The sequence below is a fragment of the Ammospiza caudacuta genome, chromosome 20, assembly GCF_027887145.1.
Source record: "Ammospiza caudacuta isolate bAmmCau1 chromosome 20, bAmmCau1.pri, whole genome shotgun sequence".
NCBI lineage: Eukaryota > Metazoa > Chordata > Aves > Passeriformes > Passerellidae > Ammospiza > Ammospiza caudacuta.
In genome coordinates, this window is record NC_080612.1 from 8576992 (window position 1) to 8601895 (window position 24904).

General features: G+C 61.6%; 1 protein-coding gene across 1 annotated transcript in view; it reads right to left on the reverse strand.

The window, feature by feature from the left end:
- Nucleotides 1–807: 807 nt before the first annotated feature.
- MYO18A (myosin XVIIIA) overlaps nucleotides 808–24904 on the reverse strand; it is a 36432-nt gene continuing 12335 nt past the window's right edge. The window contains exons 3-44 of the mRNA XM_058817581.1: nucleotides 24483–24518; nucleotides 23846–23902; nucleotides 23207–23294; nucleotides 22975–23084; nucleotides 22720–22896; nucleotides 22394–22604; nucleotides 22028–22170; nucleotides 21261–21361; nucleotides 21109–21172; nucleotides 20855–20999; nucleotides 19455–19466; nucleotides 18822–18998; nucleotides 18653–18743; nucleotides 18376–18568; nucleotides 17980–18066; nucleotides 17281–17422; nucleotides 16912–17071; nucleotides 16646–16832; nucleotides 16310–16544; nucleotides 15395–15504; nucleotides 15241–15306; nucleotides 14867–14995; nucleotides 14270–14413; nucleotides 13204–13293; nucleotides 12999–13118; nucleotides 12811–12922; nucleotides 12582–12709; nucleotides 12324–12478; nucleotides 11056–11179; nucleotides 10779–10979; nucleotides 10372–10482; nucleotides 9943–10047; nucleotides 9685–9831; nucleotides 9482–9595; nucleotides 9233–9349; nucleotides 9047–9130; nucleotides 8712–8849; nucleotides 7462–7647; nucleotides 7230–7369; nucleotides 6137–6181; nucleotides 4509–4631; nucleotides 808–1409 (exon numbers count right to left, since the gene is read on the reverse strand). Of these exons, the coding sequence (XP_058673564.1) occupies nucleotides 1271–1409; nucleotides 4509–4631; nucleotides 6137–6181; nucleotides 7230–7369; nucleotides 7462–7647; nucleotides 8712–8849; nucleotides 9047–9130; nucleotides 9233–9349; nucleotides 9482–9595; nucleotides 9685–9831; nucleotides 9943–10047; nucleotides 10372–10482; nucleotides 10779–10979; nucleotides 11056–11179; nucleotides 12324–12478; nucleotides 12582–12709; nucleotides 12811–12922; nucleotides 12999–13118; nucleotides 13204–13293; nucleotides 14270–14413; nucleotides 14867–14995; nucleotides 15241–15306; nucleotides 15395–15504; nucleotides 16310–16544; nucleotides 16646–16832; nucleotides 16912–17071; nucleotides 17281–17422; nucleotides 17980–18066; nucleotides 18376–18568; nucleotides 18653–18743; nucleotides 18822–18998; nucleotides 19455–19466; nucleotides 20855–20999; nucleotides 21109–21172; nucleotides 21261–21361; nucleotides 22028–22170; nucleotides 22394–22604; nucleotides 22720–22896; nucleotides 22975–23084; nucleotides 23207–23294; nucleotides 23846–23902; nucleotides 24483–24518 (5244 nt within the window). The 3' untranslated portion in view covers nucleotides 808–1270. The remainder of the gene's footprint in view (nucleotides 1410–4508; nucleotides 4632–6136; nucleotides 6182–7229; nucleotides 7370–7461; nucleotides 7648–8711; nucleotides 8850–9046; nucleotides 9131–9232; nucleotides 9350–9481; nucleotides 9596–9684; nucleotides 9832–9942; nucleotides 10048–10371; nucleotides 10483–10778; nucleotides 10980–11055; nucleotides 11180–12323; nucleotides 12479–12581; nucleotides 12710–12810; nucleotides 12923–12998; nucleotides 13119–13203; nucleotides 13294–14269; nucleotides 14414–14866; nucleotides 14996–15240; nucleotides 15307–15394; nucleotides 15505–16309; nucleotides 16545–16645; nucleotides 16833–16911; nucleotides 17072–17280; nucleotides 17423–17979; nucleotides 18067–18375; nucleotides 18569–18652; nucleotides 18744–18821; nucleotides 18999–19454; nucleotides 19467–20854; nucleotides 21000–21108; nucleotides 21173–21260; nucleotides 21362–22027; nucleotides 22171–22393; nucleotides 22605–22719; nucleotides 22897–22974; nucleotides 23085–23206; nucleotides 23295–23845; nucleotides 23903–24482; nucleotides 24519–24904) is intronic.

The window sequence follows — 24904 nt, forward strand, 5'->3', positions numbered from 1 at the left end:
TCTCATCCTTTCTTCCCCACATCCCTGCACCCTGGTGCCCTGACTCCCCACCTGGCAGCATCCAGCATCCCCCATGCCAGGCGGTGCCAAGCCATCTCTACCAAGCACCCACTCCTGGGGAACAAATTAAGAAGCTTTGTCAGCCTCATGAAGATGGAGCAGGAGCAGCGCAGAGAGACACACTCGCTTAGGAGTCAAGTTAAATGTTTTAATGTTAAATGTGCCATTTTATTATCATTAGATCGCTCCCACTTAATGAAAGCGCATTAGCGCAGCGTGGCTTTATGGCAGCGAGCACCGAGCTTGGCCTGCGTGCTTCCAAGAGATATTGGGGAAAGGGAAACAACCTGCCAGGGAGGGGGGGGGGTCCCCAGGGTTGCAGGGTGTCCCTGGGGCCAGGGCACAGCACGTGGCACGGGGACAGCACAGGGCCAGGGCCGAGGCTGAGCCGTTCAGGCAGCCAGCAACGCACATCATCATCTCCTCCGCGTTAATTATTTAACGCCAGCAGGCAGAGGCTCTGTCCCGCTGCTCATCTGCATATTTATGAAGATTGATAAATGATTCAGCACTGGCACCCACCAGGGCTTCCCCCCCCGCTCCCCTCCCCAGCACCCATGGGTGCAGCAGGCTCAGGGAAGAGGCCGGACTTGGCCTTTCCATGAAGCTCTGCATCCCTGCTGGGGATGGATGCATTCCATCAGACCCTTCCACCATGCAAACACCCCCCCAAAACGGGGAGACCCCCCCAGGCACATGGAGCAGGCAGCAGCCAGTATCACCAGCCAGAAATGACGTTTATTTTCATACTGAAAGTAAAGGGGGTGGGGGAAGATGCACAGCTGGGCTAGTGCAAAACAGCCAGGCAGAGGTGGGGGGCTGGGGGGGGGGTCACAAAAACCCGGGTGGGCACATGGGACCCTCTCCCCATGTCCCCCTCCCGGCTGCTCCCCAGGGCCCGGCCAGCGAGAGACGTCTTTGGCTCAACTAAAAGGGGTGTAAGAGGACGGCAGGGTGCCGAAGGGGGGAGTTTAAGTTACAAAACAAGGTGCCAGCAGGCACTGAGGAATAAATCCCGGGTGCCCGAGCAGCCGACTCCGCCGCCAGGGACAGACAGGAGGTGGGAGGGAAGGGGGTGCAGCCAGCGAGCCGGCCGGGCTGCTCCTCCCGTGCGTGCCCCCCAAACCCGTGCAGAACAAATACCGGCTGCCCGGGGCGGCCCCGGGGCTGAGCGTTCCCTCCCGGGGCGGTGGGAAGCGGCGGCGGGGGGCTAGGCGGGGGTCTCGGCAGCCCGGCTCTCCGCCTCGCTGGCACTGGGGGAGCTGCGGGACGAGCGGCGTGTGCTGTCCCCGGCGTCCTGCTCGTCGTCCCATCTGTCGTAGGTGAAGGTGTGCCGGGAGCTCGTGGGGCTGTGGGAGAGAGCAGGGTTAGGGAGGGTGGTGAGGGGCTCCGTGTCCCCGGCATGGCTTGGCTGCTGAGCTCGACTCCCGTGAGCCAGCACGCCGGCAGCCAGCTGGATGGAGCCTTGATTGCCTCCTTTTTTATTCTTTCCGAGATATTTGGGACATGCCTCACTGCAAACAGCTCCTCGCTGCGCTGAGCTGAGCCCCTGCTCTGCAGTGGGGCCGAGCTGAGCCTGCCCAGGAAAAGGCTCGAGGCCCTGAATGCCAACACCAGGGCTCCCAGACACCCTGAGGGTCCTGAACCCGAGCCCAGGGCTGGGTGCTGGGGGTGCTGCTCCCCATGATGCCTTCCCTTCCTCTGGGACAGACAGCTCAAGGCAACCACATTTCCAAAAGGCTTTTTTCCCTTCCTCCAGCCGCTCTCTCTCCTATTCAGCCATCAGAAAGGATGAAGCCTGCTCTGAAATCGCTGCCAGCGAGCCCAAACACACCCTCTCTGCATCAAACAGCGTGCAGAGCTCCAGAGTCCTGCAGGTTGATGCCATTCACACCCCAAATTCCCATCACAGGCACCCAAAAGGCCACAGAGCAACTCTGAGCTCCAGCAGCCCAACCTGGGCGCTGCCTCCCCCCATGCTCACACACTGCAGTGGGTGCATGTTAGTACCCATCCCACTCCCCTCCGCTCCTGGGCGCTGTGCTGCCCATCAAACCCTTACAAATTTCCTGAAGGAATAAATCCAGATGTGTCCTGGCGACGGCTGGGGAGCCAGGAAGGGATTAGCACTTCCTGGTGTCCCGCAGCTGCTAATCCCGAGCACACGGGCACTGCCGGTCCTGCTGCGGCCACGCCGGGGATCTCCCCACGGATGGAGATGCCCAAAGCAGGGCAGCTGCAGGCACAGAGGGCTGCCCCATGCCCCATGCCGGCGGAGGAGAGCTCCGGAGCCAGGAGAGGGTTAGGGCGAGCGGTTAGTGGCACACGGGGAGGCTCATGCTGCACGGCACACACCGCTCCCACCTCCTGCCTCAGTCGCTCTCGGGACGGTACAGGTACTTCATCATCAGGTTGTCCACCTGCTTTTTCCGCTGCTTCTCCTCCTTCTTGCCCCGGGTGGGACGTGTCGGCTCCTCGCTCCCCGCCCCCCGAGGGCCCTTCTTGACGCTGGAGGTGCTGCGGTAGGAGCTGGTGGAGCCAGAGGAGGACTCGGAGGAGGAACTGGACTCGGATGATGATGACTGCTGCTTCTTCTTCTTCTTCTTGGATTTCTTCTTGCTTTTCTTGGCACGCTTCTTGGAGCTCTTCTTCTTCTGCTCCTCCTCTTCCTCGGAGGAGCCCGAGCTGCTGCGGCACCGGCAGGTGTGCCGGGAGAAGTCGAGGGCGGACGCGGAGCGGCGCAGGCTGCCGGAGGGGCGGTCAGCGGCGCCCAGCGGGGCCGCGCTCCGGACACTGCGGACACTGCGGACACTCCGGCCGTCATCGCCCGAGTCGGGGCTGGAGTAGCCCCTGGCCTGCAGCGGGCGGTAGCTCAGCACCTCTTGGATGGCGGCCTCCAGGTCGGGGTCTAGGTAGGAGCGGTGCCGCACGGGACGGGCGTCCCCGGCTCCCTCCTCCTCCTCGGAGGCCGCGCTGCGGGGCCGCGGGGGCACCGAGAAGCTGCGCCCCAGGAGGGGCTGCCCGCGGGACCCCTCGTCCGCCTCCTCCAGGCGGCTGCGGGCCAGGGAGAGCCGCGACTCAGGGCGGCCCTCGGGGCCCCCGCGCCGGCTGCGCAAGCTGCCGGGGCTGGAGAGGGCGAAGCTCAGCACCGAGCATCCCTCGTCCCCATCGTCGCCGTCCTCCAGCCCGCGCCAGGAGGCGGAGGAGACGCGGCTCACCGGGGCGGAGGCGACGGACGCTTTCTCTACGTCGGTGGCCGACAGCGACCACCGCTTGTCCAGCCCTTGGCGAGCCCGGCCGCTGGCGTCGGCGAAGGCGCGGGCGATGACGGCCGCCCGGTCCCGGGGCTCGCCGCTGCGGGCCGCCCGGCGCGGGGGGCGCTCGGGGGAAGGCGGCCGCTCGGCCAGGGCGCTGAACAGCGTCTGCTCATCCCCGAGGCCGCCTATGGAGTCCTTGAGGCCCGGCCGCTTCCTGTAGCTGAGGGAGCTCAACACGGACACGGGCCGCTCCTCGGGCTCGGGGCCGTCCGGCGGGGCTGACCTGCGCCGCGGCACCGCGGCCCCGCACGCACCGGGGAGACAAGAGAGACACGGAGATGAGCGGGAGGAGGAGGGGGGCGGCCTCGGCAATTTGCGTCAGCGGGAAATGGCATCGTGGAAAAATGTCATGTAAATGGGGGAATTGTTCTAGCCCAGCACTTTGATCCCCCCTTTAAAGTGTTGCCTTCAATTTATTTCATTGTCGGCTACCTGGAGCCGCTGCGTTTGATTCCCGACTTCAGAAAAGGTGGAATTATCTCCAATAACAAAATGTTTTACATCTGCACCGCTGAATAAATTAAACCAATTAACAGAAACCAGCTCAGATCTTTCCCCCCTGCTCGGCAGAGGGAGGGAGTCCCCTGGGACTCCTGGAGCCCTGCTAGGAAATTGGGTTTGGATAAAAGCAATCTGCGCTCAGCAGGCAAGCTTTTTACAGGGGGGAGTGGGGCTGCGTGCTCAGCCCCATGCCGTGGGTGCACCTGGGCACGTTCCCCACCTCTGCCAACATTTTGAGAGGTGTGGGGAGAGATGGGGCGGGGCTGCAGAGGAAGGCAGGATGGAGCAGGGAATCAATCCTGGAGAGATGGAATGCTGCACAGAGCTAAAGCCCAGCACCACAAGCCCTGGGGAGGCAAATGGGGTGGGGGCTGTGGATGCCCCATATGCCTCCATGGTAGGATGAGGGAAAGGAGACAGGGAGTTCCCCCTGGGTGAGGGGAGATGTGTCCCCAATGAAGACTGAGCCGCTCACCAGCATTAATCCTTCCCTGGCCATCCACACAAGCACCAGGGGGGAACACAGCACCAAATGCCACATCCCACGGGCACCCACCCAGCCCTATGCATGTCCCAGCACAGCTCAGCCCATCCTCTGCCCACCAGCCCCATGCCCAGCCCTGCACCCACCTGCTGCCCTTCAGGCTGCCATCATCAGAGAGCGTTTTGGAGGAGCCTTTGTTCTTGGAGAGCCAAGACTTCACCCCATCCACGCGCTCCTCCAGCTCCGAGTCCACATCTGAGTCACCGTCGCTGCCAGAGGAGCGGGTCAGGGTGGAAGAAAGCAAGAGGTCAGCAAGGGGCAGTGAGTTTATGGGTGCTGGAGAGATGGAAGTGCACTGGAAGGCACTGAACTCCTCCAGCACCCACTGCCTGTGTACCCTGGCATGGGTGAAACCCCATCCTATGGTTCTGCTCCATCTCTGGGGCATAATCTGCACACACATAGCTCAACCTGCAAGCCAGGGGCTCCCTGCAGCACCCCTAAACCCCTGTGGCTGCCCAAGGGGCTCCTGCACCCTCTGCCCAACATCTCCCTGTCACTGCCTGGCTCCAGAGCTGGAGACAGCAAGGCCTGGCTTTGGGGCAGCAGGCAGGGCACAGCTCCAGAAACACAGGAGATTTCCAGCTCCAGGACTGGGGAGGAAATAAGTGGGTTCATTTTATAGGCTGCCGTGGAGCGCAGAATTACAGCGAGGAAGAGCAATGCTGATGGCCCCGGGTAAACAGGAGTTTAGCAGGCGGAACAGAAACGCTCTGGCACGGCGGGCTGGGAGCACAGCGGGCAGATTTACAGCCCTGCCGTGCCCCAGAGCCCCTGATTTACGTCCCGGCATAAAAAAAGTCCTATCTGGCTTAAACCATCTAATTTATAACGGCCGTTGGTAACCATATTGATTGCCTTTAGAAAGAAGGTGCTGTCTGCATTGCAAAATCCATTCCTCCACGTTAAAAGCATCCCTGAATAAATCTCTCTTAATACCTCAGCGCTTACTGCTTTCATTAGGGCTACGGCAGCAGCGTCGGGATCTATACGGAAATTGAAGCGGTGTGGTCCCCTCTCGCCACCCCGCTCCCACCAGGCCACTCCAAGGAAGGGATGGGATGTATGACAGGATCTTAAATGGCCTTTTCTCCACCTGGTTTTGGGCTTATTCCCTGCCTGGGAATGAAAGCAAACAGCACAAGGGACAGGCCTGGATAGACCCTGTATATGAATGCTTCTCTTTTTAAATTCAGAGCAACGAGCCGCTCTCCATCCTGCGCATCTCCCTCCCCTGCAATACATCCAGGCAACGCTGGGCTTGGGGGAAAAAAAAACACAGAACGACACCAAAAAAAACCCCAACGAGCCCCAAAAACAATCTCTGGGGGCAGCTAAGGTTTTCTGACCAATGGAATTAAGCTCCACATCAAACACAGTTTATGTCCACGCAAACGTGCCGTTAGTTAAGCAGGACCTGGGTCGTGGGAGCGACCATGGATGGAGTATTAATTAGTGTCAGCAGGGCTCCATGGCTGCCCCATGCTGACACATTTGCCATCAGCCACGGCAGAGCATCACCCCCCCAGCCCATCCCAGGGGCTCATCCCGTCCCCATGCACGGGATGTGGTTATGTGCCCTGCTGTGCTGTGCTGGGCCATGCCGTGGGTGCTGTTAGGGCATGCAGAGTTGGGCCAGTGGCATGCGGGACCCCGGCCCTTGGGGGTGAGGTGGGGGTTAGGGGAGGGGAGGAAGGAAAGAGATGCTCCTCACATTTTACTCTTTCTTTTCTGATACTTTGCCACCATGTCCTGCAAACTGGGAGGGGTTGGAGGGGGCAGGGTTGGAGGGGGGAGAAACAAAACAGAAAAGAAATTAAATGAAAGAAAAAAAAAAAAAAAAAGACCAAGTGGGTGGGCAAATTAAATTATGGGGAAGGGTCAGGGGAGGGAGGTGAGGCTGCCCTGTGTCCCTGGAGTGGGGTTGCACCCAGCTGGATCCCAGCATCCCAGGTTGGGTGCTGGAGTGTATCCAAAGAAAGGCAACAGAGCTGAGGGAGGATGTGGAGCACAAATCTGATGAGGAGCAACTGGGGGAGCTGGAGGGGCTCAGCCTGGAGGAAAGGAGGATCAGGGGGAACTTTTTCACTCCGTACAACTTCCTGAAAGGAGGTTGTAGCCAGGGGGGTCAGGTGCTGCTCCCAAGGAAAAAGCGATAAGACAAGAGGACAAGTTGTGCCATGGGAGGCTTAGATTGGATATTAGGGAAAATTTCTTCACCAAAAGGGCGGTCAGGCATTTTAACAGGTTGCCCAGGGAAGTGGTGGAGCCATTGCCTGGAAACATTAAAAAATGTCTGGATGTGGCACTTGGGGACATGATTTAGTGCTAACATGGCAGTGCCGAGTTAATGGCTGGAGTCGATTTCCTCAGAGGTCTTTCCCAACCTAAACAATTGTATGATTCTATAATTCTATCCTGGGCTGGGCTGGATCCCAGCATCCCAAACCTCCTGCCAGCTTGTGCTGCCCTGGCTCCTGGGGCTCCCTGGGCTGTTTCCAGCCAGCTGGCAGGATTCTGGATGCATTTCAGGCACCTCCACAAGTGGTTGAAGCTCATGGGGGCTGCGGGTGGGGGGTGGATGCACAGATGCACGGACTGATGCCTGTGTGCACAGGTGCCCGATGTATGGACGGACAGACACGGGTGCATGGACAGATGCACGTGTGCACGATGCATGGATGGATGCACAGACAGCATCCTGCCAGGGCCAGGCAGAGCCAAGGGGTCCCTGTGGCATTTCTGGAGTGGCAAAGGGAAGCAGTGACCCCCAGGGATGCAGGGGAGCTGTGCCCGGGTGCTCTCACCTGTTGATGAGGTCCTCATTGCTGTCACTCTCCATCTCGTCCTCGATGGCCGCCTGCAGGTCCCCGATGCGCTTGAAGGCCAGCTTCAGGTCTGACTGCAGGCTCTGGTTGGCAGCTTCCAGGCTCTCCAGGTCCATCTCCTGCGGGGAGGGAGTGGGATGAGCTGGATTCCTCAGGGAACGTCCCCTTCCTCAGGGAACTGGATTGGCTGGCCCTACCACGGGTTCCTCACCAGCTCATGCTTCTTGCGGCTGGCTTCTGCCTCCTTCTTGGCCAGCTCGCCCATCTCCTCCTTGACATCGCGGAGCTGCCGCTGCAGCCGCTTGTTCTGCTCCTTCTCCCGGTTCTCGGCGGCCGCGCGCTGATCCCGCTCCTCCGTCAGCTTCTCCATGTTCTCCTTCAGCCGCGTGGCCAGGCTCTGCCGAGCACCAGGGTCACCCCAAATCCCCACACCTGCACCCCGACACCCACTGCAAGGATGGATCCCACTCTTATCAATTCACACAAGGAGATGGAGGAGAAACCACCCCCTCGCAGGGCCAGGGAAAGGGGAGTACAACAGCAAGGGCTGCTCCTCCCTCAGTTTCTCCATGTTCTCCTTCAGCCACGTGGCCAGGCTCTGCCGGGCACCAGGGTCACCCCAAATCCCCCATGGACCTCTCACCCCACAACTGCACCTCGACACCCACCAGCGGGTACTGCAAGAATGGATCCTACTCTTATCAATTTACACAAGGAGATGCAGAAGAAACCACCCCCTCCCACGGCCAGTACAACAGCAAGAGCTTCTCCCTGTTCTCCTTCAGCTCTGTGGCCAGGCTCTGCCAAGCACCAGGGTCACCCCAAATGGACCTCTCACCCCGCACTCTCACCCTGACACCCACCAGCAGATGATGGGAGGATGGATCCCACTCCCATCAATTTACACAAGAAGATGGAGGAGAAACCACCCCCTCCCAGGGCCAGGGAAGGGGCAGAACAACAGCAAGGGCTTTGTTGAATTGGAAAAATAGATTTAACTGTGTGTGAAGTAATTAAAACATGTAACGTAGGGAAAAAATAGCTCCAGCTCTCCCCCAGCCACTGAGCCAGCCGCTGCATATTTATGGCCCCGGCAGAGAGAGTGGAGAAGGAAATAATAGCTTGGAAAATATGAAGAGGAGAGCTAAGCTGCCGCGCTCCCCGGCAGAGCTGCGGAGGCAGAATATAAAACAGGCTGCGTTTGCGGGACTGGGGAGTCTATAATTTCCCTAAGTCGATGCAGGGAAAGAGCAGCACTTTGCCGGGCTGGGCGGTGGATTACTGTTATCAGTGCTTGCAGGGAGCCTTCCCCGTGGAGACAGGGATGGGCTGCCAGAGGGGGAGGGCTGCAGCGTGGGGGGCCGTGGGGAGGGGAGGCACTCAGAAAACTCTCAGGCAGCTTCGTTGTGGTCCTGCTGCACCCCTGTCCCGGCTGGAGCAGAGGGAAAGCCCCGTGACTACCTCCAGGCGCTTGACTTGCGTCCTCTCGAACTCCAGCCTGGTCTCCAGCTCACGGATCTTGGCCTCCTGCCGGCTCACCAGCGACTTGTCCACCATGGATTGCTCCAGGAACTCCAGCTGGCTCTGCAGACCTTGCAGCTGCGGGAGAGGGCACAGCCTCAGCCTCGACCACAATCACCCTGACCCCAGTGCCACGCTGTCCTGGAGGAGAGCTGCTGGCCACGCTGCTCCCATCCTGATGGAGAGCTTCCCACCAGAATTCTCTGCACCCCCATGGTGCAGGGCAGTCCTGCATGGTCTCTGGGTGCCCCCCATTGTCCTAGCTGCATCCTCACCTTCTCCTGCAGCTCCTGCTTCTCCTTGCTGACCTCCTCCAGCTGTGCCTGGAGGTCATTCATCTGTGCTAGGTCCCGGGATGCCTGCAGGACACATCAGGGCCATGAGTGGGGATCCCACTGCACGGGCTCCAAGAGGGACATCTGGAGGGGGTGGGGTGGGTGCAGCTGCTCCTCCCACTTCACCTGGGCCACAGCTGCCTTGTGCTTCTTCATCAGCTCATTCATGTCCTCCTGGTCCTCCTCCAGCCGGCTCTGCACTTCATTCTTTTCCCGCTGCAGACGGCTCAGCTGCTCCTCCAGCTGCAGGGACACACACATGTCTCCCACTGCATCCCAAGAATGGGGCACTCACCCCCCAAACCCACTCCAAACAACATGGGTGCAAATGGGGCATGGCCCCACCATGGTTCATCCCAACCCAAACCCACTCACCGCTCCCTTGGCCTTGGCAAGGTCATCAATCTGCAGGTGGAGGTCCTCGATCTCCACCTCCATGGATTTGCGGGCCTTGACAGCGGCTGCACAGGTGAACTCCGACTCTTCCAGCTGCAGGGATATAGCTCAGTGCCTGGCCAGGGAACAGGGACACCCTGTGTCCTTGAACCCTGCAGTATGAGGAGTGTCTAGATGCACACCTGATTCTTGAGCTGGGTGATCTCCCTCTTGCTGGGCGCATTGTTTTTCAGGTGGTCCAGCATGATCTGAGCATCAGCCAGCAGCGCCTTCGTTCTCTTCAGGTCCCGGCGCAGGCGCTTTTCCGTCTCAAAGTCCCTCTGGTTGGCCTGTGGCAGGGGAAACTTTGCCACAGTTCCATGCCACAGGGGTGTCCACCCCACCATGGCCACCTCAGGGTCCCCAAAGCAAGGCAGATGCCCAGCTGCCCTTCACCCCACCTGCTCACTGACAGCAGATAACTTGCTCTCCAGCTCCCGCTTCTCTCTCAGCACCTTCTGCTTGTCCTCATACTCCTCCTCCAGCTGCACCTCCATCTGCTTCAGCTGGGGGACAGACAGGGGGCAGCCAGTCAGGGCAGCGGGGAGGGGTCATGACCCCTCCTCACGTGTCCCCACAGCCTGGAGACACTGGGTGACCCCACCAGCTGGGTGTTTGCGCAACCAGAGGCACAGAGCCCGGCAGAGCGTGCTGGCCCGGGCAGCAGAAGGACCGGTCGGACCCGCCTGGCCGGTGGAGCCAGGCTGTGGTCGCTGCGTGGGAGCCGAGTGCTGCATGACAGTGCCCAGCTGGCAGCTCCCAGTACCCAGCCAGGGCATGGGGATGCATCCCAGGCCTTCCTGGGCAGAGGGGACACAGCTGAGCCCTACCTTCTTCTGGCACGACTGCCGGATCTCCTCCACCTCCTCATCACGGCTCTCCACCTCCTTGGCGTGGGTCTGCCGCAGCCGCTCCATCTCCATCTCCAGCCGCAGCTTCGCCTGCAAATAGTGGGGATGTGTTCAGAGCAAACGGGACGTGGGGACCCCTCCATGGCACTCTCTCACTCACCACTCACCCTGAAAACCCCCCGGTCTGAGGCCAGCTGGGCTGCCCGCCCCATGGTGACCTGGCGGGCCATGGCACGGAGGGCCGGGAGCCGTGTCGGCCGCGGTGATGCCTGGCCTGACGCCGGGCTCAGGGCGGCTGCCTCCTCTTCCCAGGCAAGCCCGGCCCAGGTAATAACAGCCCTGCATGAAACCACCCCACCCAGAAACCTCGCCCCTCCCCGCTGTACCTGCTCCAGCATCTGGATGGTCCCAGCCTGCTCATCCAGTTCCTCCTCCTGGTCTTTGACCTTCGCCTCTAGGTCCCTCAGCTGTTTCTTCACCTTGGCCAGGGAGGCTTCATCCTTTGACTCCTGGGAGGAGATGTCCTGCAGCTCTGCCTCCAGCGCCTCTGCCTTCTGTGTCAGCCCTGCGATGTCCGAGTCCCTGTCCTGTGAGAGACAGGGTCACTATCAGCCCGAGGCACCCAGTGATTGAGAGGCTGAGGAGGGTCTGGGGGCTACTCACCTCCAGCAGCTGCTTGAGGCCAAAGACCTCAGCCACCAGCACATCCTTCTCTCGGCTCAGCTTCTCCCGCTGCAGCCGTTCCCGCTGCGCCTCCTCATGCGCCTGCGAGAGCTCGCTGTCAAACCTGCACGGGGAGAGTGGGGAGAGCACTCAGCACCCCGGGGACTGATCCTCAGCCCTGTGCCAGGGCACTGCACGGAGCATCCCCTTCCCTCAGCAGCAAGCACTGGGAAGGGTGGTGTGCTGCTGAGTGCTTGTTTGAAACACGGTGCTGATGAGTCTTTAATTGCCACCATGGTGGCACCGAGTCACTCAGACACTCCTCTTGATGCCTTCACTCCAAGCTAAAGGGGAGTGCAGCACCTGCAGCACCAACTCCAGCAGCACCTCAGCTGTTCTCCAGGGCCAGCATGTGCCCATGGGACCATGCCTGCCAATGGCAGGGGCTTGGCTACTCCAAAGCAGCTAGGGACACCAAATCCACCAAGCAGGACATGGAGGGGTCCCTAGGAGAGATGGGCTCTTGTGGTACCTCGGCTCCCATAGCTGCATCCCAGTGTGGGAGTTCCACATGACATGGCACCAGTCCCATCCCCAAAGGGGACACACAACCCCCCAGACGGGATACAAACCGCTGTTGAAGGAGTGCTCAGCACAGCCTGTAGCCAGGCAGCCACGTGGCAGTCTCTTCCAGTGCCCCTGGGATGGGATCAGCTGGGCTTACTCCAAAATCACTGCCTTTGGGGCTTGGAAAACAACCCTGCGCTTGAGTTTGTGACCTGCGTTAAACACCTCGGCAGCTAATCCCCATTTTTCCTTGCGCTGGGTAATAAACAGCTGCATTAGCACAGACTCCAATCCACGGAAATTGAAATTAATTAGATTGGATTCTCTCGCTGTATTTGTGTGTGCGATCATTACCATAATGAGATGAAAGCGTCCCTGCTGCTTAATAACGTTAGCAAACTTTGGGGCTGGGAGAGGGGACGGGATGGCGGCGCGTGCCGGGTGGAGATGCAGGGCACCAGCAGCCTCCACCATGGGGCAGGACCCCACATGGATGGGATCACTCAGCTCTGGGCCCCCCAAAAGGGCAATGGGGATCCCCCCCACAACAAACACATCCAAGCTGGGCAGCCCCATCCTGCTGGAGACACCTCGGCCAAGTACGAGCTGGTGAGGTGCCCAAATCCCTGCTAAAATGGTAATGCCACTTCGCCAGGGGCGTGTCACCCATGTCCCCCCCACTGCCAGCGCACTGTCCCCACCTCCGTTGCTTCTTCTCCAGGTCATGGTTGCGTCCCTGCTGTCCCTCAAGGTGCAGTTTGGTGTCCTGCAGCTCAGCAGCCAGGCGCTGGCACTTCTTCTTCAGCTGCTGCAGCGCCCGCTGGCTCTCCTCGCTGTCCGCCTGCAGGTCCGCCAGCTGCGGGCAGAGGTGGGCAGGCAGTGTGGGCTCTGGGGTGCCACCATGTCCCTGCTGTCCCAGCCATGCTGAGGGGAGTCCCCAGAGCCAAGCCCCCACTCACCTTGCGCTCCAGCTGCCTCTTGCCCTGCTGCTCCACCTCCAGCTTGTCCTCCAGCTCCTGCTGCAGCCGTTTCTTGGTGAAGTCGATCTCCCGTACCGCTCGCTCGTATTTCAGCCGCCATTCACCACCTGTGTGGGGAAATGTGGTCACCAAGGGGCTGTGGGGGTGGCACAGGGAGAAGGGGACACTGCAGGGTGTCCCAGCAGCCAGCACTGGAGGCAGGACATACCTGAATCATCATCGTCGAGCTCCCCATTGAGCTCAGCCGCCCGGATGAGCCGAGCCTCCATCACCTCCATCTCCATCGACTCCATCTGCTTCTTCAGGGCATCGTACTTGGCCTGGGAGGGGACATGGCCGTGGTGAGCACTTGAGGGGGACAGGAGACACTGTGAGGCTGGGGAGGGGCACCCTTACCTGCAGGTCCTTCATCTCTTTCTCAGCCCGCAGCCTCTCGGCCGTCTCAGCGTCCAGCAGCTGGGAGGCCGACTCGCCGGTGTTGCGCTCGTCCGTCAGCTCCGATGTCAGTTCTGTGATCTGGGGGTGCCAGGGGTAATGGAACCGTGGGCTGGGCCAGGCTGGCACGGCACCAAACCCCATCCCGGCTGCTGCAAAGACCTACCCTGCTCTCCAGGCGGTCGCTGTTGAGCCGCAGCTCGTTGCGCTCCTTCTCCACCTTCTCAAGTTTGCTCTTCAGCTGCTGGATCTCTTCCTGCAACAGAGCGGGCGGTGAGGGAGGGGGCAGGCGCAGGGAAGAGGCTGGCGGGTAGGAGGCTGGCAGCTCTTTGCCCCTCCCCAGCACCCCCCCAGCACGGGATGAGCAGGGTGGGGGCTCCCTGGGGCTGCTCTCCCCTGCCAAGGGCAGGGCAGGGACTTTCCCCAACCCGCTCTGCCGTCGTGCCGACTCCAACCCCATAAATGGTGTCGAAATGCCAGGCAGTCCCAGAAAAGCTGCACAGGGGTACCCACATCCCCTGTGAGAGGAGGTGGGAGCAAATCCACACAGCAGCAGCTTGCTGAAGGGTTTGGGTGCACCCAGCCCAGGTGGGGAGGGAGGGGGCTGGCCAGGATGCCCAGGGGCCACCAGGCAGTGCTGTGGAAGCATGTCTGGCTGCTAACATCCTCCTCTCTCTTCCTCTGGTCCCAGCACAGGCTGGGGGGGCAGGAGGTGCCCCTGCCCAGGTGCCCCCAGCCAGGTGCCTGTCCCCAGCAGGTCGGGGTGAAAGCTGAGCCAGGCAGCAGCTCGTGCTCGCCGGGTGCACCAGTGTCTGGTTGCCAGTGCGAGCGGAGCCCCCGCATTTGCCTCTCGGCGCACGGTTTCATTTCCATTCTCCACGCTTGTAATTGGGCTCAAGCAACAGCCGGCTCTCGGGATGCTAATGACATGCTGATTCGCAAATTAGGGAGCAATTCGAGCCTGGCGCGGGCAGACGTGGTCCTGCATCTCACCCCATCACCGGCTCCCACATCCCAACCCACCGCGGCATCCTGTATCCTAATCCACCACAGGATCCTGCATCCCTCCCTTCCCTGGGCTTTGCTTCCCACCCCACTTCAGGATCCTGCATCTCACCCCACCATTAGCTTATGCATGTGACCCCACCACGGGGTCCTGCATCCCACCCCAAGGCCAATGCTCCCCCGAGCCCTCCCTGCCCCATCCAGCATCCCCCAGCATGGATACCCACGTCTTTGCCACGGATCTGGTCCTCGGTGAGCTGCACCTCGATGAGGGGCCGCACCGTGGTGAAGAGCTTCCACCAGGGCCAATCCTTCACCCCTTTGTTCTTCTTGATGTTCTTCTGCACGCACCGGATGGCCAAATCCTGGATCTGTGCAGGGCACGGGGTCAGCACGGGGTATGGGGTCAGTACAGGGCCACCAGCAGGGCAAAGTGGGGTGTGTGGGTGCTCAGCACCCCTGCCAGCACCCCAGCATGCTTCCCTTCATCAGCATTTGGGCCAATTCCACCAGCAAATCTGCTGTTTGATCCTCTCCAGCCCTTCTAAGTGCTAATCTCAGGAAGATGAGGCACTGTAAGATGCCTGTTTTACACCTTCTCTAATGATAAAAGTAGGAGCTGAAGCGTGGCTTCATCCTTCGGCAGCGATGCCCAGCAGCCTCCCTGCCGGTTCCCCCTGGCCCCCCGGTTCCCCCTGGCCCCCCACGGCTCCGGGGGAGGCGGGAGGAGGAGGTGCTGGCCCAGGAGGCGCAGAAAGGCTGCACTGCCCATTTTAGGCGAAATTGTGCAGCAGAGCGGGGAGGGGAGAGCCGCTGGGACGAACCTTTCTCTTCTTGAAGTGCTGCCGTGCCAGGAAGCCCCTGCAGGCTGCCTGGAAAAGGGTGATGTTCCTGCTGGTCTGCGTGTCCCGCTGCTCCTCCAGCCTGGCCAGCGATCCAGCCCGGAAAAACACCTGAGGGAGGGGAGCAGGACAGCGATGGGTGCCGGCATCCCTCCGGCCACACCGTGCCACCCTCCGCTGGTGGGGATGTGTCTCTCCCCTCCTCAGCCGCTGGTCCCGTCCCATTGTGAGGTTTTATTCCCCAGGCATGAGGAATGCCGTGGGTGGGAGTGAACAGTGCTGCCCTTTTGGTGTCCCACCGTGCCATGACGCACAGCCTTGCCCACACCCACACCCAGTGGTGTCGGGCACCATACCCGGCTCAAGCCCATGTGGTAGCTGCTCTTCTCCAGGTCCAGTGATTCCAGGAGCTCCTCCACTGCCTGCAGGGAGGGAAAGGTGTCAGGGCCAGGCCCTTTGAGGTGCAGGGGACCCTGGACCACAGCAGTGACTCTGACACGGAGCACATACCCGCTTCTCATCCACCACGATGTAGTTGCGCCCGTGCTTTTTGGTCAGGTGTGGAGCCAGGACATCAAAGCGCCGCCTGAACTCCGCAAACACCATGTGGTCAGGGTAACCTGGGGAAGCAAGGGAGAGTGGGGCTGTGTGGATGCCCAGGGGATGGCCAGGGACAGCCCCACGTGCCCTGACATGCTGGGGTTCATGTTTTGGGAGAGCTGACAGGGTTGCCCCACGTGACACAAGCTCCCCATGGGGTCAGGCATAGCTAGAATGCCCTCAGGCTTTCCTTGGCTGCATCCTCCAGCAGTTTTGGCTGGGATCTGAGGAGAAAGCAGCCAGATCCCTCCTCGGGGGGAGAGCAGCGACACGTGTTGCCTGTGCAAGTCCTGCTCTGGCTCCACTCTGAGCCACAGCCAACTCCTGCATCAGGCTCCAGCACTGAGCCTCCATATCTTAATTAACGATGAGGTATTGATGGGACATTGACCCCGGCACGGGCGGCTGGCCACGGCCATCGATCCAGGAGGTGTGCAGGTGGCATCGATTTCCAATCATGGCAGGAAGGGTCCGGCCTCCAAGTGATAAACCCTCGGCCGGGTGGCTGGCCAGCCAATGTATCGATAAATGCTTTGCTGAGCACAACCCAGAGGCTCTCGTTCCAGCGGGACAGGGGCTGGATGCCAATGGGATTGCTGCCAGGAACCAGCGGCACCAGGGGAGACGCCCAATTAAGGCCATGCCTGTCCCCAGTGCAGATAACAGCCCAGCAGGGGAGGGGGAACAGGGATGGGACCACCCTGGGGAGAGGCTCCAGAGTTCAGAGCAAGGGCAGGTGCTGAAGGGACTCCTGGGGGTCTTTGGCTCTCCAGTGAGAAGACACAGCTGGGACCTCCACGCCCTGGTGCTGGTGGCAGGGCTCACCTTGGCGGTACATGCGGAGGGCGTCGAGCAGGCGGGAGCCGCGGAGCTGCGCGCGCAGCAGGGGCACGTCCAGCTGCATCAGCCCGGCCTCGCAGTGCTCTGCCGGCAGCTCCAGCTCGCTGCTGCTCACCCGCCGGCACAGCACGGCCTGGGGGTCCCCACCAGCCCCCGCCTTGGGCAGGAAGCAGTGCACAAAGTGCAGCTTGGACTTCTTGATGCTGTCGATGAGCGCGTCCTGCGGGTGCGGCAGAGCGGGGTGAGCGGTGACGTGCGGCGGTGCCCCAGCCAGGTGCCACAGCCAGATGTGGGGATCCCCCTTGGCACCCCCTCACTCACCACTTGCAGCTTGATCTGGATGCAGAGGGATTTCTTCTTGACGGCGGCCACGCCGGTGGTGAAGGTCTTGCGCATGCTGGTGGCGCGGCGCAGGGCCAGCTGGGAGCCGCCCTCCAGCCCCGCCACCGAGCCCGACAGCACCAGCGCCGAGCCGCCGCGCCCCGCAAACAGGCTGCTGATCACCTTCCTGCAGGGCACGGAGGGCACGTCACCCCCCAGCGTCACCTCTCCCCCCTGCCACGCCCCCACCCCAGGGCCCTGCTCACTTCTGGGACTCCTGCAGCAGGGCAGAGGCGTTTTGGGAGGCCGGGTTGTGCTTGACGTAGTTGAGCCATCCCGTAGCGTCGTACTCCACCCAGTTGGTCCCCGAGCTGTGTCCCAGGAGGAAGTGTCGGGGTTTGTCACTGGGGACCAGCGGGTTGTGCCCTGCAGGGAAACACAGCACCAATAGGCACAGCCCTGGGGATGAGTGTTTCACTGGGGCATGTCACAGAACCCCAGAATGGCTGGGGTTGGAAGGCGCCCTAAAGATCATCCCATTCCAACTCCCTGCCATGGGCAGGGACATCTTCCACTGGAGAGCTTGTTTCTGGTCTAGTGGACACATCCCCACGGTTCCAGGCCCCCCTCCATACCTTCTTTACCCCCTTCCTGAGGACCGTAGTAGGAGAAGAGCCGCTCCAGCAAGGTGTCCTCGTTGCCCCCCGGCTGCAGAGCCTCCTCCTCCAGAAGCCACAGCAGCCCCCGCGCCTCGTCCGTGCGGGCCAGAGACCGGACCTGCAGGGTCACCACACTGGCAGCCACCCCAGCACACCAGGGTCCCCCAGGGCAGGGACACGGGGTGACACAGGGCACCCAGGCCACCCAGGGAGCACACAACCTCACACCGTGGGAGAGGGCTCCTGATTAGTGGAGAAGGGAAAGGTCCATATGGGACACTGGCAGCACATCTCACTGAGGTGGGAAATGCAGTGCTGAAACCCAGCACAGGGATGGTGCCAGCAGCCTCCTCCAGCAGGGAATGGAGAACCCCAGGGACCCTGGGACACTAGGAACCTGAGCACCCTGGGGACCAGAGCATCCCAGGGACCAGAGCACTTTGAAAACTGGAACACCCCAGAAATCTCCAGGCCCCCTGCCCACAGCACAGGCAGCTCCCAGAACAAGAAGGGAACACCATGCTGCAGGATGCACAAAGATGTGGGCTGCACACACAATTGCACCCATGCTCTCATGGCCATCAGCCCCTTTCCTTCCCCTCTACCACCAAAATGCCAAAAAGCTGCCCATCTGCTGCCATGATGGGGCTGGAAGGAAGAGTGGAAGGTTCTTACCAGTGCCTGGTGTGAGGACTGGTCCACAGCAGCTATGGAGCCAGAGGAGCTGGGCTCAGCATCAGCCAGGGCGAGCTCTATGTTCTCCTGGTGAGGGGGAACAGAGGAACAGAGGCAGGTGAGCACCCACACTGCAGAGTAGCAGTGAGAGGGAGCGTGAGCCCATCAGGGTGCTGGTCTTGATGGGGTTTAGAGTGATGCAGAGTGCTAACTCCACCACCTCCCAGCCCAGCCCTCCTGTGCTGTGCTCCAGCAGCCCCTGGACACTGAGCTTTGGTTGGACTGGTCCAAAATGACCACTGCACAAGAAATCAGGGGGGACACATAGGAGATGTTCATGTGGCTATGGGAGGGCAGGAGTGGAGGAGGCCATGGCAGCCCTGGTGTCCCTGGTACCTCCTTGTATCGCTCCAGCTCGCGGGCGAAGGTGCGCTGGTGGAAGAGCTGCTGCAGGCGCTCCTGGGCATAGTTGTGGCACAGCTCCTCGAAGGTGGCACCCCGGCTTTGCCCTGCCAGCTTGGGGTTCTGTGCCCCAGGGGTGTCCACCACCGTCACAGAGCACACCGAGTGCTGGCTCGACTTCAGCGCCCTGGGAGGAGCACAGAGGGACACAGTGGGGTCAGGGGGTGCGGGCAGGCACCCCCACTCTCCTGCTGGCCCCCCCAGCACGTACCTGTTGAGGAGGGAGATGAGGAGTGTGAAGAGCTCGGAGTACAAGCCAGCTGCCATGCCCTCCAGGCACTCCAGCGCCGTCAGCTTGGGACCTGCCCAAAGCAAGCCTGAGTGTCCCCAACACGGCATCCCTTGGGGACACCCGCTGTCCCCACCACACCTTGTCCTACCTGTGCCACTGTCCCCCAGGGGAGACTCGTCGGGGCCCTGGCGGAAGGAGGTGGAGCGCTGCAGGGTGCCCTTGGGCTGGTGCTTGAAGATGGCAGAGGAGAGCTCCTCCAGGCTGCAGCCCAGCAGGTAGGCGGCTTTCTGAGCCCACTCGTGCCGTGCAAACTGCTTCCTCCCAGCTGAAGGGTGGAGAAAGGGGGTTCAGAGCCAGGAAGGGCACCCCTAAAAATGGGGAGCATTTCCAAACAGGCCTGGGATGATCTTAGGGACCCACAGAGAAGGTTAGGGATGATGGGAGCACCCGTTTTGGGGTTTGAGGAGACAGAGATATTTGGGGTCTAACAGGAGATAGGGGTGAATGGCTTTGTGCTGCTGCAGGCTGAGCCTGGAGCCACACTGGTGTGGAGCACAGACCCCCTGTCAACACTACCCAGGGACCTCTGAGGCTCTGAGCCACCCCACATGGGGACATGTCCCTGCTGGGTGACAGAGCCACACAGACAGACGCAGACACACGGACGCTGGGGGGCAGTGGGAGCCGGTTAATGGTGACACACAGGGACAGGGAAGCGGGGTGAGGGTGGCACAGAGGAGGGGGAAGCCAGAGACACACAGAGAACAGAACAGGACTTTACCTTCGTCGGTGTCTGCATTGCAAAGGGCAGCATGCACCATGCGAACAGAGACACGGGTTAGAAACAACGGCACACGATGGCACGGCGGGGGACACCCTCCTGCCACCACGCCACCGCACATGCCACGCCTGCCCCTCCCCAGGGGACAAACCGTGACCAGCACGGGGGTCCCTTCCCTTTGAGCCCCCGGGCACCGTGGGCAATGTTGGGGAGCAGCTCGGCTCTGCCCCAGTGCATTGGGAGCCACTTTTGGATCCAAGGAGACTGTGGGGCTGGTGTATCTCAGCTCTGAGCACTCCCAGCATCCACGAGTCACAGGGGAGGCTTCAGCAGCAGCAGCAGCACAGACTGGGGGTGGGATGCCCACCCCAAGCAGGATGCAGCAATGCTCCCCCCCAGCAGGATCTGGGATCCTCTCCCATAGCAGGCTCCCATGGAGAGGCTCCAGAGTTGCCTGAGCATCCCGCTCTGGCGGCTGCAGCGGGGCCCTGCTGCCCTCTAGTGCCCTGAGAGCACCCCATGGGCCAGCACTGCACCCCAAGAGCACCCCACAGGCCAGCCCCGCGCCCCAGTGTGCACCCAGACCCCTCTGGTCACTCCTTCTTCATCCCCAGATCATCTTTTCCCCCAGGGCTGCAAATGCCCTGGGTGCAGCCACCAGCTCCAGGTGCCCATTTTGGGGTGACATGCCCAGCTCTCCCACCAGCGTGCAGCACCACAGGCAGAAAGAGAAAGCCACAGGGGAAAAAGAGCAGCCCCCAAAGCCAAATTTGCCATCCCCAGGAATGGAGAGCAAAGCTGGTGCTGTGGGAGGCTCACACCCATGGTGAGAGCTGTGTGCCAGGGCAGCCCTGACCCACACCACCAGTGGTGCTGACAGGACTGGGATGGGACTCCTCATGAGCAGCAGGCAAATTTGGGGCTGCCAGGACCCAGCCAGGGTCAGGGTTGGTCCCAGCACACCAGCAGCATCCCAAGCCCCCATTTCAGCCCCCAAATCTGCATTGCGTGGCACCCCCCAGAGCAGAGCCCTCCCCACTCCCATTACCAGCTCCATCTGCCAGTGGCTCTGCAAGGAGGATGGAGGGAAAGGTGTTACACTGGGAATGGGGGACACCCCCCAGCTGCCTCAGCCCCACCCAGGCCCCCACTCCCCCAGGTTGGCAGGGTGTGGGCATGTTCAATTCCCACCAGTTAATGAGACCACCCCAACCATGGGGACAAAGCTGGGTGCCCCAGAGGATTCAGGGTGGCAGGGCACTGTCCCTCAGCTGACACAGCCTCCCACCCTCTCCCCCAGGGCTTGGCTGCACTGCAGGCTGCACTTGCAAAGTGTCTCTGGAACTCCTCACATCCCTCAGTCCCAAATCTCCTCTCGGTAATGGCTCCCAGCTTGTTACCTTTGGTTGCCCCAGCAGCTCCCAGATGGTAGATGGCCCCCAGGATGAGCCAGAAGGCTTTCTGCTCATCTCCTGAGATGCCCATCACCTTCATGGCTGTCAGGAGCTTGCTGAACTGCTGGGTTGCCTTCTGCTTTTCCTCTGGCTGTGGAAAACAACAGGAGCCATTGGTCTGGGAGCCCAGCTCTGCCTCCCCCTGCACTGAAATGGGCCAGAAACCCCCATCTTCCCCTACAGCCCCCCATGGCAACAACCTTGGAGGGGGGCACGATGCCGAAGACATTGTTCTCTGCCAGGTGGTTGAAGTGAAGCTCAGTCCTGCAGGGATAAACACCATGATTGGCCCCGTGAGGGTGGTCCCAGGGACCCCCCCACGATGGAGGCCATGCTCTCCCCGCCAGCTCACCTCAGGGTGCTGTCAGAGCAGGCCAGCAGGTAGTAGAAGACATTGAAGGTGGCCTCGTTGGCTGGGTGCCGGGCCACGCGCAGCTTCTCCAGCAGCAGGGTCTGGCAGAGGGGAGACAGTGAGGAACTGTCCCCAAGTGCCCCACTCCCACTGAGACCCCCAACCCACCCCAGCCTTATCCTTGCTGCCTGCCCAGGGTCCTCATGGAGTTGTGAGAGTCTCCCTTTCACTGCAGGGCACCATGTGAATACAAACATCACCCACGCAGCCCATGAACATCTCTCTTCAGTGAATGTTACTAGAAGAGCATGGAGTACATCTCCTGGATTTTAAGGGCTCTGCTGTTATCACAACAGCATTTTGGGACTGATTTGGGGACTAACTCAGCAAAGGATCCCATGTGATGGGTATGAAAAAGGACAAGAGCAGGATGCCAGGCTGCTGAGCGCTGTGAGCATGGCTGTACTTCTGCAGCAGAGCTTGTAGTGTACAAAACACCAGGAGAATCATGGAATGGTTTGGATTGGAAGGGACCCGAAAGATCAGCGAGTTCCAAAACCCTGCCATGGACAAGGACACTTTCCCCTATCCCAGGTTGCTCCAAGCCCTGTCCAACCTGGCCTTGAACACTGCCACAGCGGATGGGGCAGTTACAGCTTCTCTGGACAACATTCCCATGAGGATGGGCTGGATCCCACACCATGGGGAACCACACTGGCAAGGATGGACCAGTTGCCCTGCTGGGGGGGCCACCCTGGTCCCCTCACCTGTACAGAGGCAGACGCCACCTGCCCAGCCTGGTCGAAGTCCAGGGAGATGATCTGGGAGAAGCGCGTGGCGTTGCCGTTCATGCCAGTGCTGCTATTGCCAAAAGCCTCCAGGATGGTGTAGAGAGCCTGCCACTTCTCCACTGCAGGAAAAGAAGCAGAGCAGTGCAGGGGCTGTGCAGTGGGCAGGGGGCCAGAGCTGGCTGGGCGGGTGCTGCTGCTCCCTGGCACTGCAGCAGCCCCCAGGAGCACAGCAAAGGCACCGGTGTGACAGTGACAGCCAGTTTGGCGTGTGCCCAGCCACTGCCGCGTGCGTGGGGCTGTGACAAAGCAAGCGGCGTGTGCAGGCAGGACAGAAGGACTCACCAGAGAACACCTTGCCGGTGCTGCCGGCGATGGTGGCGAGGTACTGCACCAGGTGCTGGCAGTTGGTGGTTTTGCCGCTGCCGCTGGCGCCCAGCAGGACGATGGCCTGGTCCTGGCGGCTCATCAGCATGCTGCGGTACGCCGCCTGCGCCACCGCGTAGATGTGCGGGGACGTGTCCTCCCTGCGGCACCCCTTGAACATGTGCATCACCTGGTGGGGACAGGGAGGGGAAACAGGCAAGGGTCAGCACCCTGCCACCCCCACTGCCCCCTCTGCACGGTGCCAGCTGCGTGTCCCCTCTGATGTCCCCCAAGGGCAGCGTCACCTTCTCGGAGTACATGGAGGGGGAGCTCAGCGGGTTGATGATGACCATGGTGGGCCCGGCGTAGGTGTGCAGGAGGTTGCCGCCGTAGCGCTGGCGCAGCGTGTGCAGCGTGCTGGACTCGTTGAGGTAGAGGAGGCTGGCGAGGTCCTCGACACGGTCACAGGACGGGGGGTTTGCCTGGCAGCGAGGTTGAGATGGGGCGGGTCAGGCGGGGAATGGGGATCGGCCCCACCGGCCCCCGCCCCGCAGCCCTACCTTCTCCACATCGTCCTCCTCCACCTCCAGGACGGCTCCATCGTGGTCCAGTTTCACCTTCACTTTGCCCTCGGGCAGGGGACTGCCCGCCTCCGGCCGCAGCTGGCTGCCTGTGAGGGGCACGGGGCACTCAGAGGGGCCGGGCTGGCATCCCCCAGGGACACTGCAGGGGGGTCAGGGGGGCTCACTGTGCCACAGGAAGGACGGGGTGCTGTGTCCCAGCAATGCTCACCCAAGGAGAAGCCATCCCTGTGCACCAGCCACACCTTCTCGGTCTCGTACCAGGCCTCCTCAGCTGCTATCTGCTCCTCTGTCTTGGCCTGTGGGACAGCAGATGTGGAGTGGCTGTGGTGACCTGTCCCCTGCACTGCCTCACCCCCTCCCCTCATCCCTGGGGCTGGAGGGAGCAGGGCTGGCTGGCCACAGGGGCATGTGCTGTACAGCCAGGCCACCTCCACCAGCCACAAACCCTCCCAGCACATGTCCCCAGTTTGCCTGCTGGGGACCCCAGTGGGTGCAGGGCTGCAGAGACCACCAGGGCCCTACCACAGCTTGGGGCAGACATAAAGACACAGTGACCCACAGGAACATTCACTACGGCCACCTTGGGCGAGCCTGGAGGGGCCAAGCTCCCAAACCACAGCCCTGAGAGCAGGCACCCACATGTCAGGATGCAGGGACACCAGACATGCTATGGGGACATGGGACATGCTGCAGGGACATGCTGTAGGGACACAGGACACACTGAGGCACATAATGGAGGGTCACAGGACGTGGCACAGGACTCTGCCATGGGAAATGCCAGGCTGGTGGCCAGCACAGCGGGGATGTCCCTGGCACAAGGACAGCAGGACGAGCTCCAAAGCCAAACCTGAGCTGCAGCAGGGACGGGGCCGAGGGGAGCTGCCGGCGCATCGTCCGCTGGACCCTGGCGAGGCCGAGAGAGGCGCTGAAGGCGAGAAGGGCTCAGCCCTGCCCCGCACACAGCACAGAAAGAGGGGACGGGGAGCAAGCAGGGGCAAAGCACCGCTGTGCCAAGCCCTGTGGGCACTCCTCGTGCCACAGCCACCACTGTGGGCAGCGGGGTGGAAGGACGCTGGCCACGAGGCCGTGCTGCCAAAGCCCTGGGGCTGGGGGTCACTGCACTGACCCCACTCTGAGCTCTGCCAGCACCACGCGCCACAGCTGCTCCGGCACGAGCCATGCACCCTGCCTATGCCAGCACTCTGCCCCCTCACACCCTGCTCCACACCCCTGCCCGCCCCAGCTGTGCCACCTCCACTGAGGGCACCCTCCTGGGACGTCTGGCTTCCCGAATGACCTCGCTGGGGTGGGGAGAGGCACCCAGCCCCGGCTGGCCCCACGGCAGCCCACGGAGCAGGGTGGGATGGGGGAAGCCTTACACTCCAGCAGGAGGCGCGGGCGCAGACGCCAGCCCAGAGGCACACAGAGGATGGCAGGGGGTCGCTGGTGGAGGCACAGGGCTCCTGAGGACGGGGGTACAGTACCTGGCTGGGTGCCGAGGCGGAGGCGGCGGGGTCCAGCTAACGGCAGCAAGGAAGGAGGAGAGAAAGAAGAGAAGGGGTGAGAGGCAGAGAGCAGAAGCAGCACCCTGACAAGCCACAGGGCCCCAGCATGGCCATGATCACACAGCACCACCAGGACATCATCCATCCCAGACACCACAGTGTAACTGGGCCCCTGCAGGGATGCAGGCAGTTCCCCATCCCCAGCACAGTCTGGGCGACAATCCCCAAACCCACCAACAGCCCTGGTCATCCATTCCCTGCTGCCAGTGTCACCCACAGATGGACCATGGGGCTGGCAGCCAGACACAGGGGTACAGTCACTGTGTGCAGAGCACATGGCACCTCTGGGGCAGCCACACGCTGCCCACGCCTCCCCATCCCTGAGAAGGCGACACGCAAGC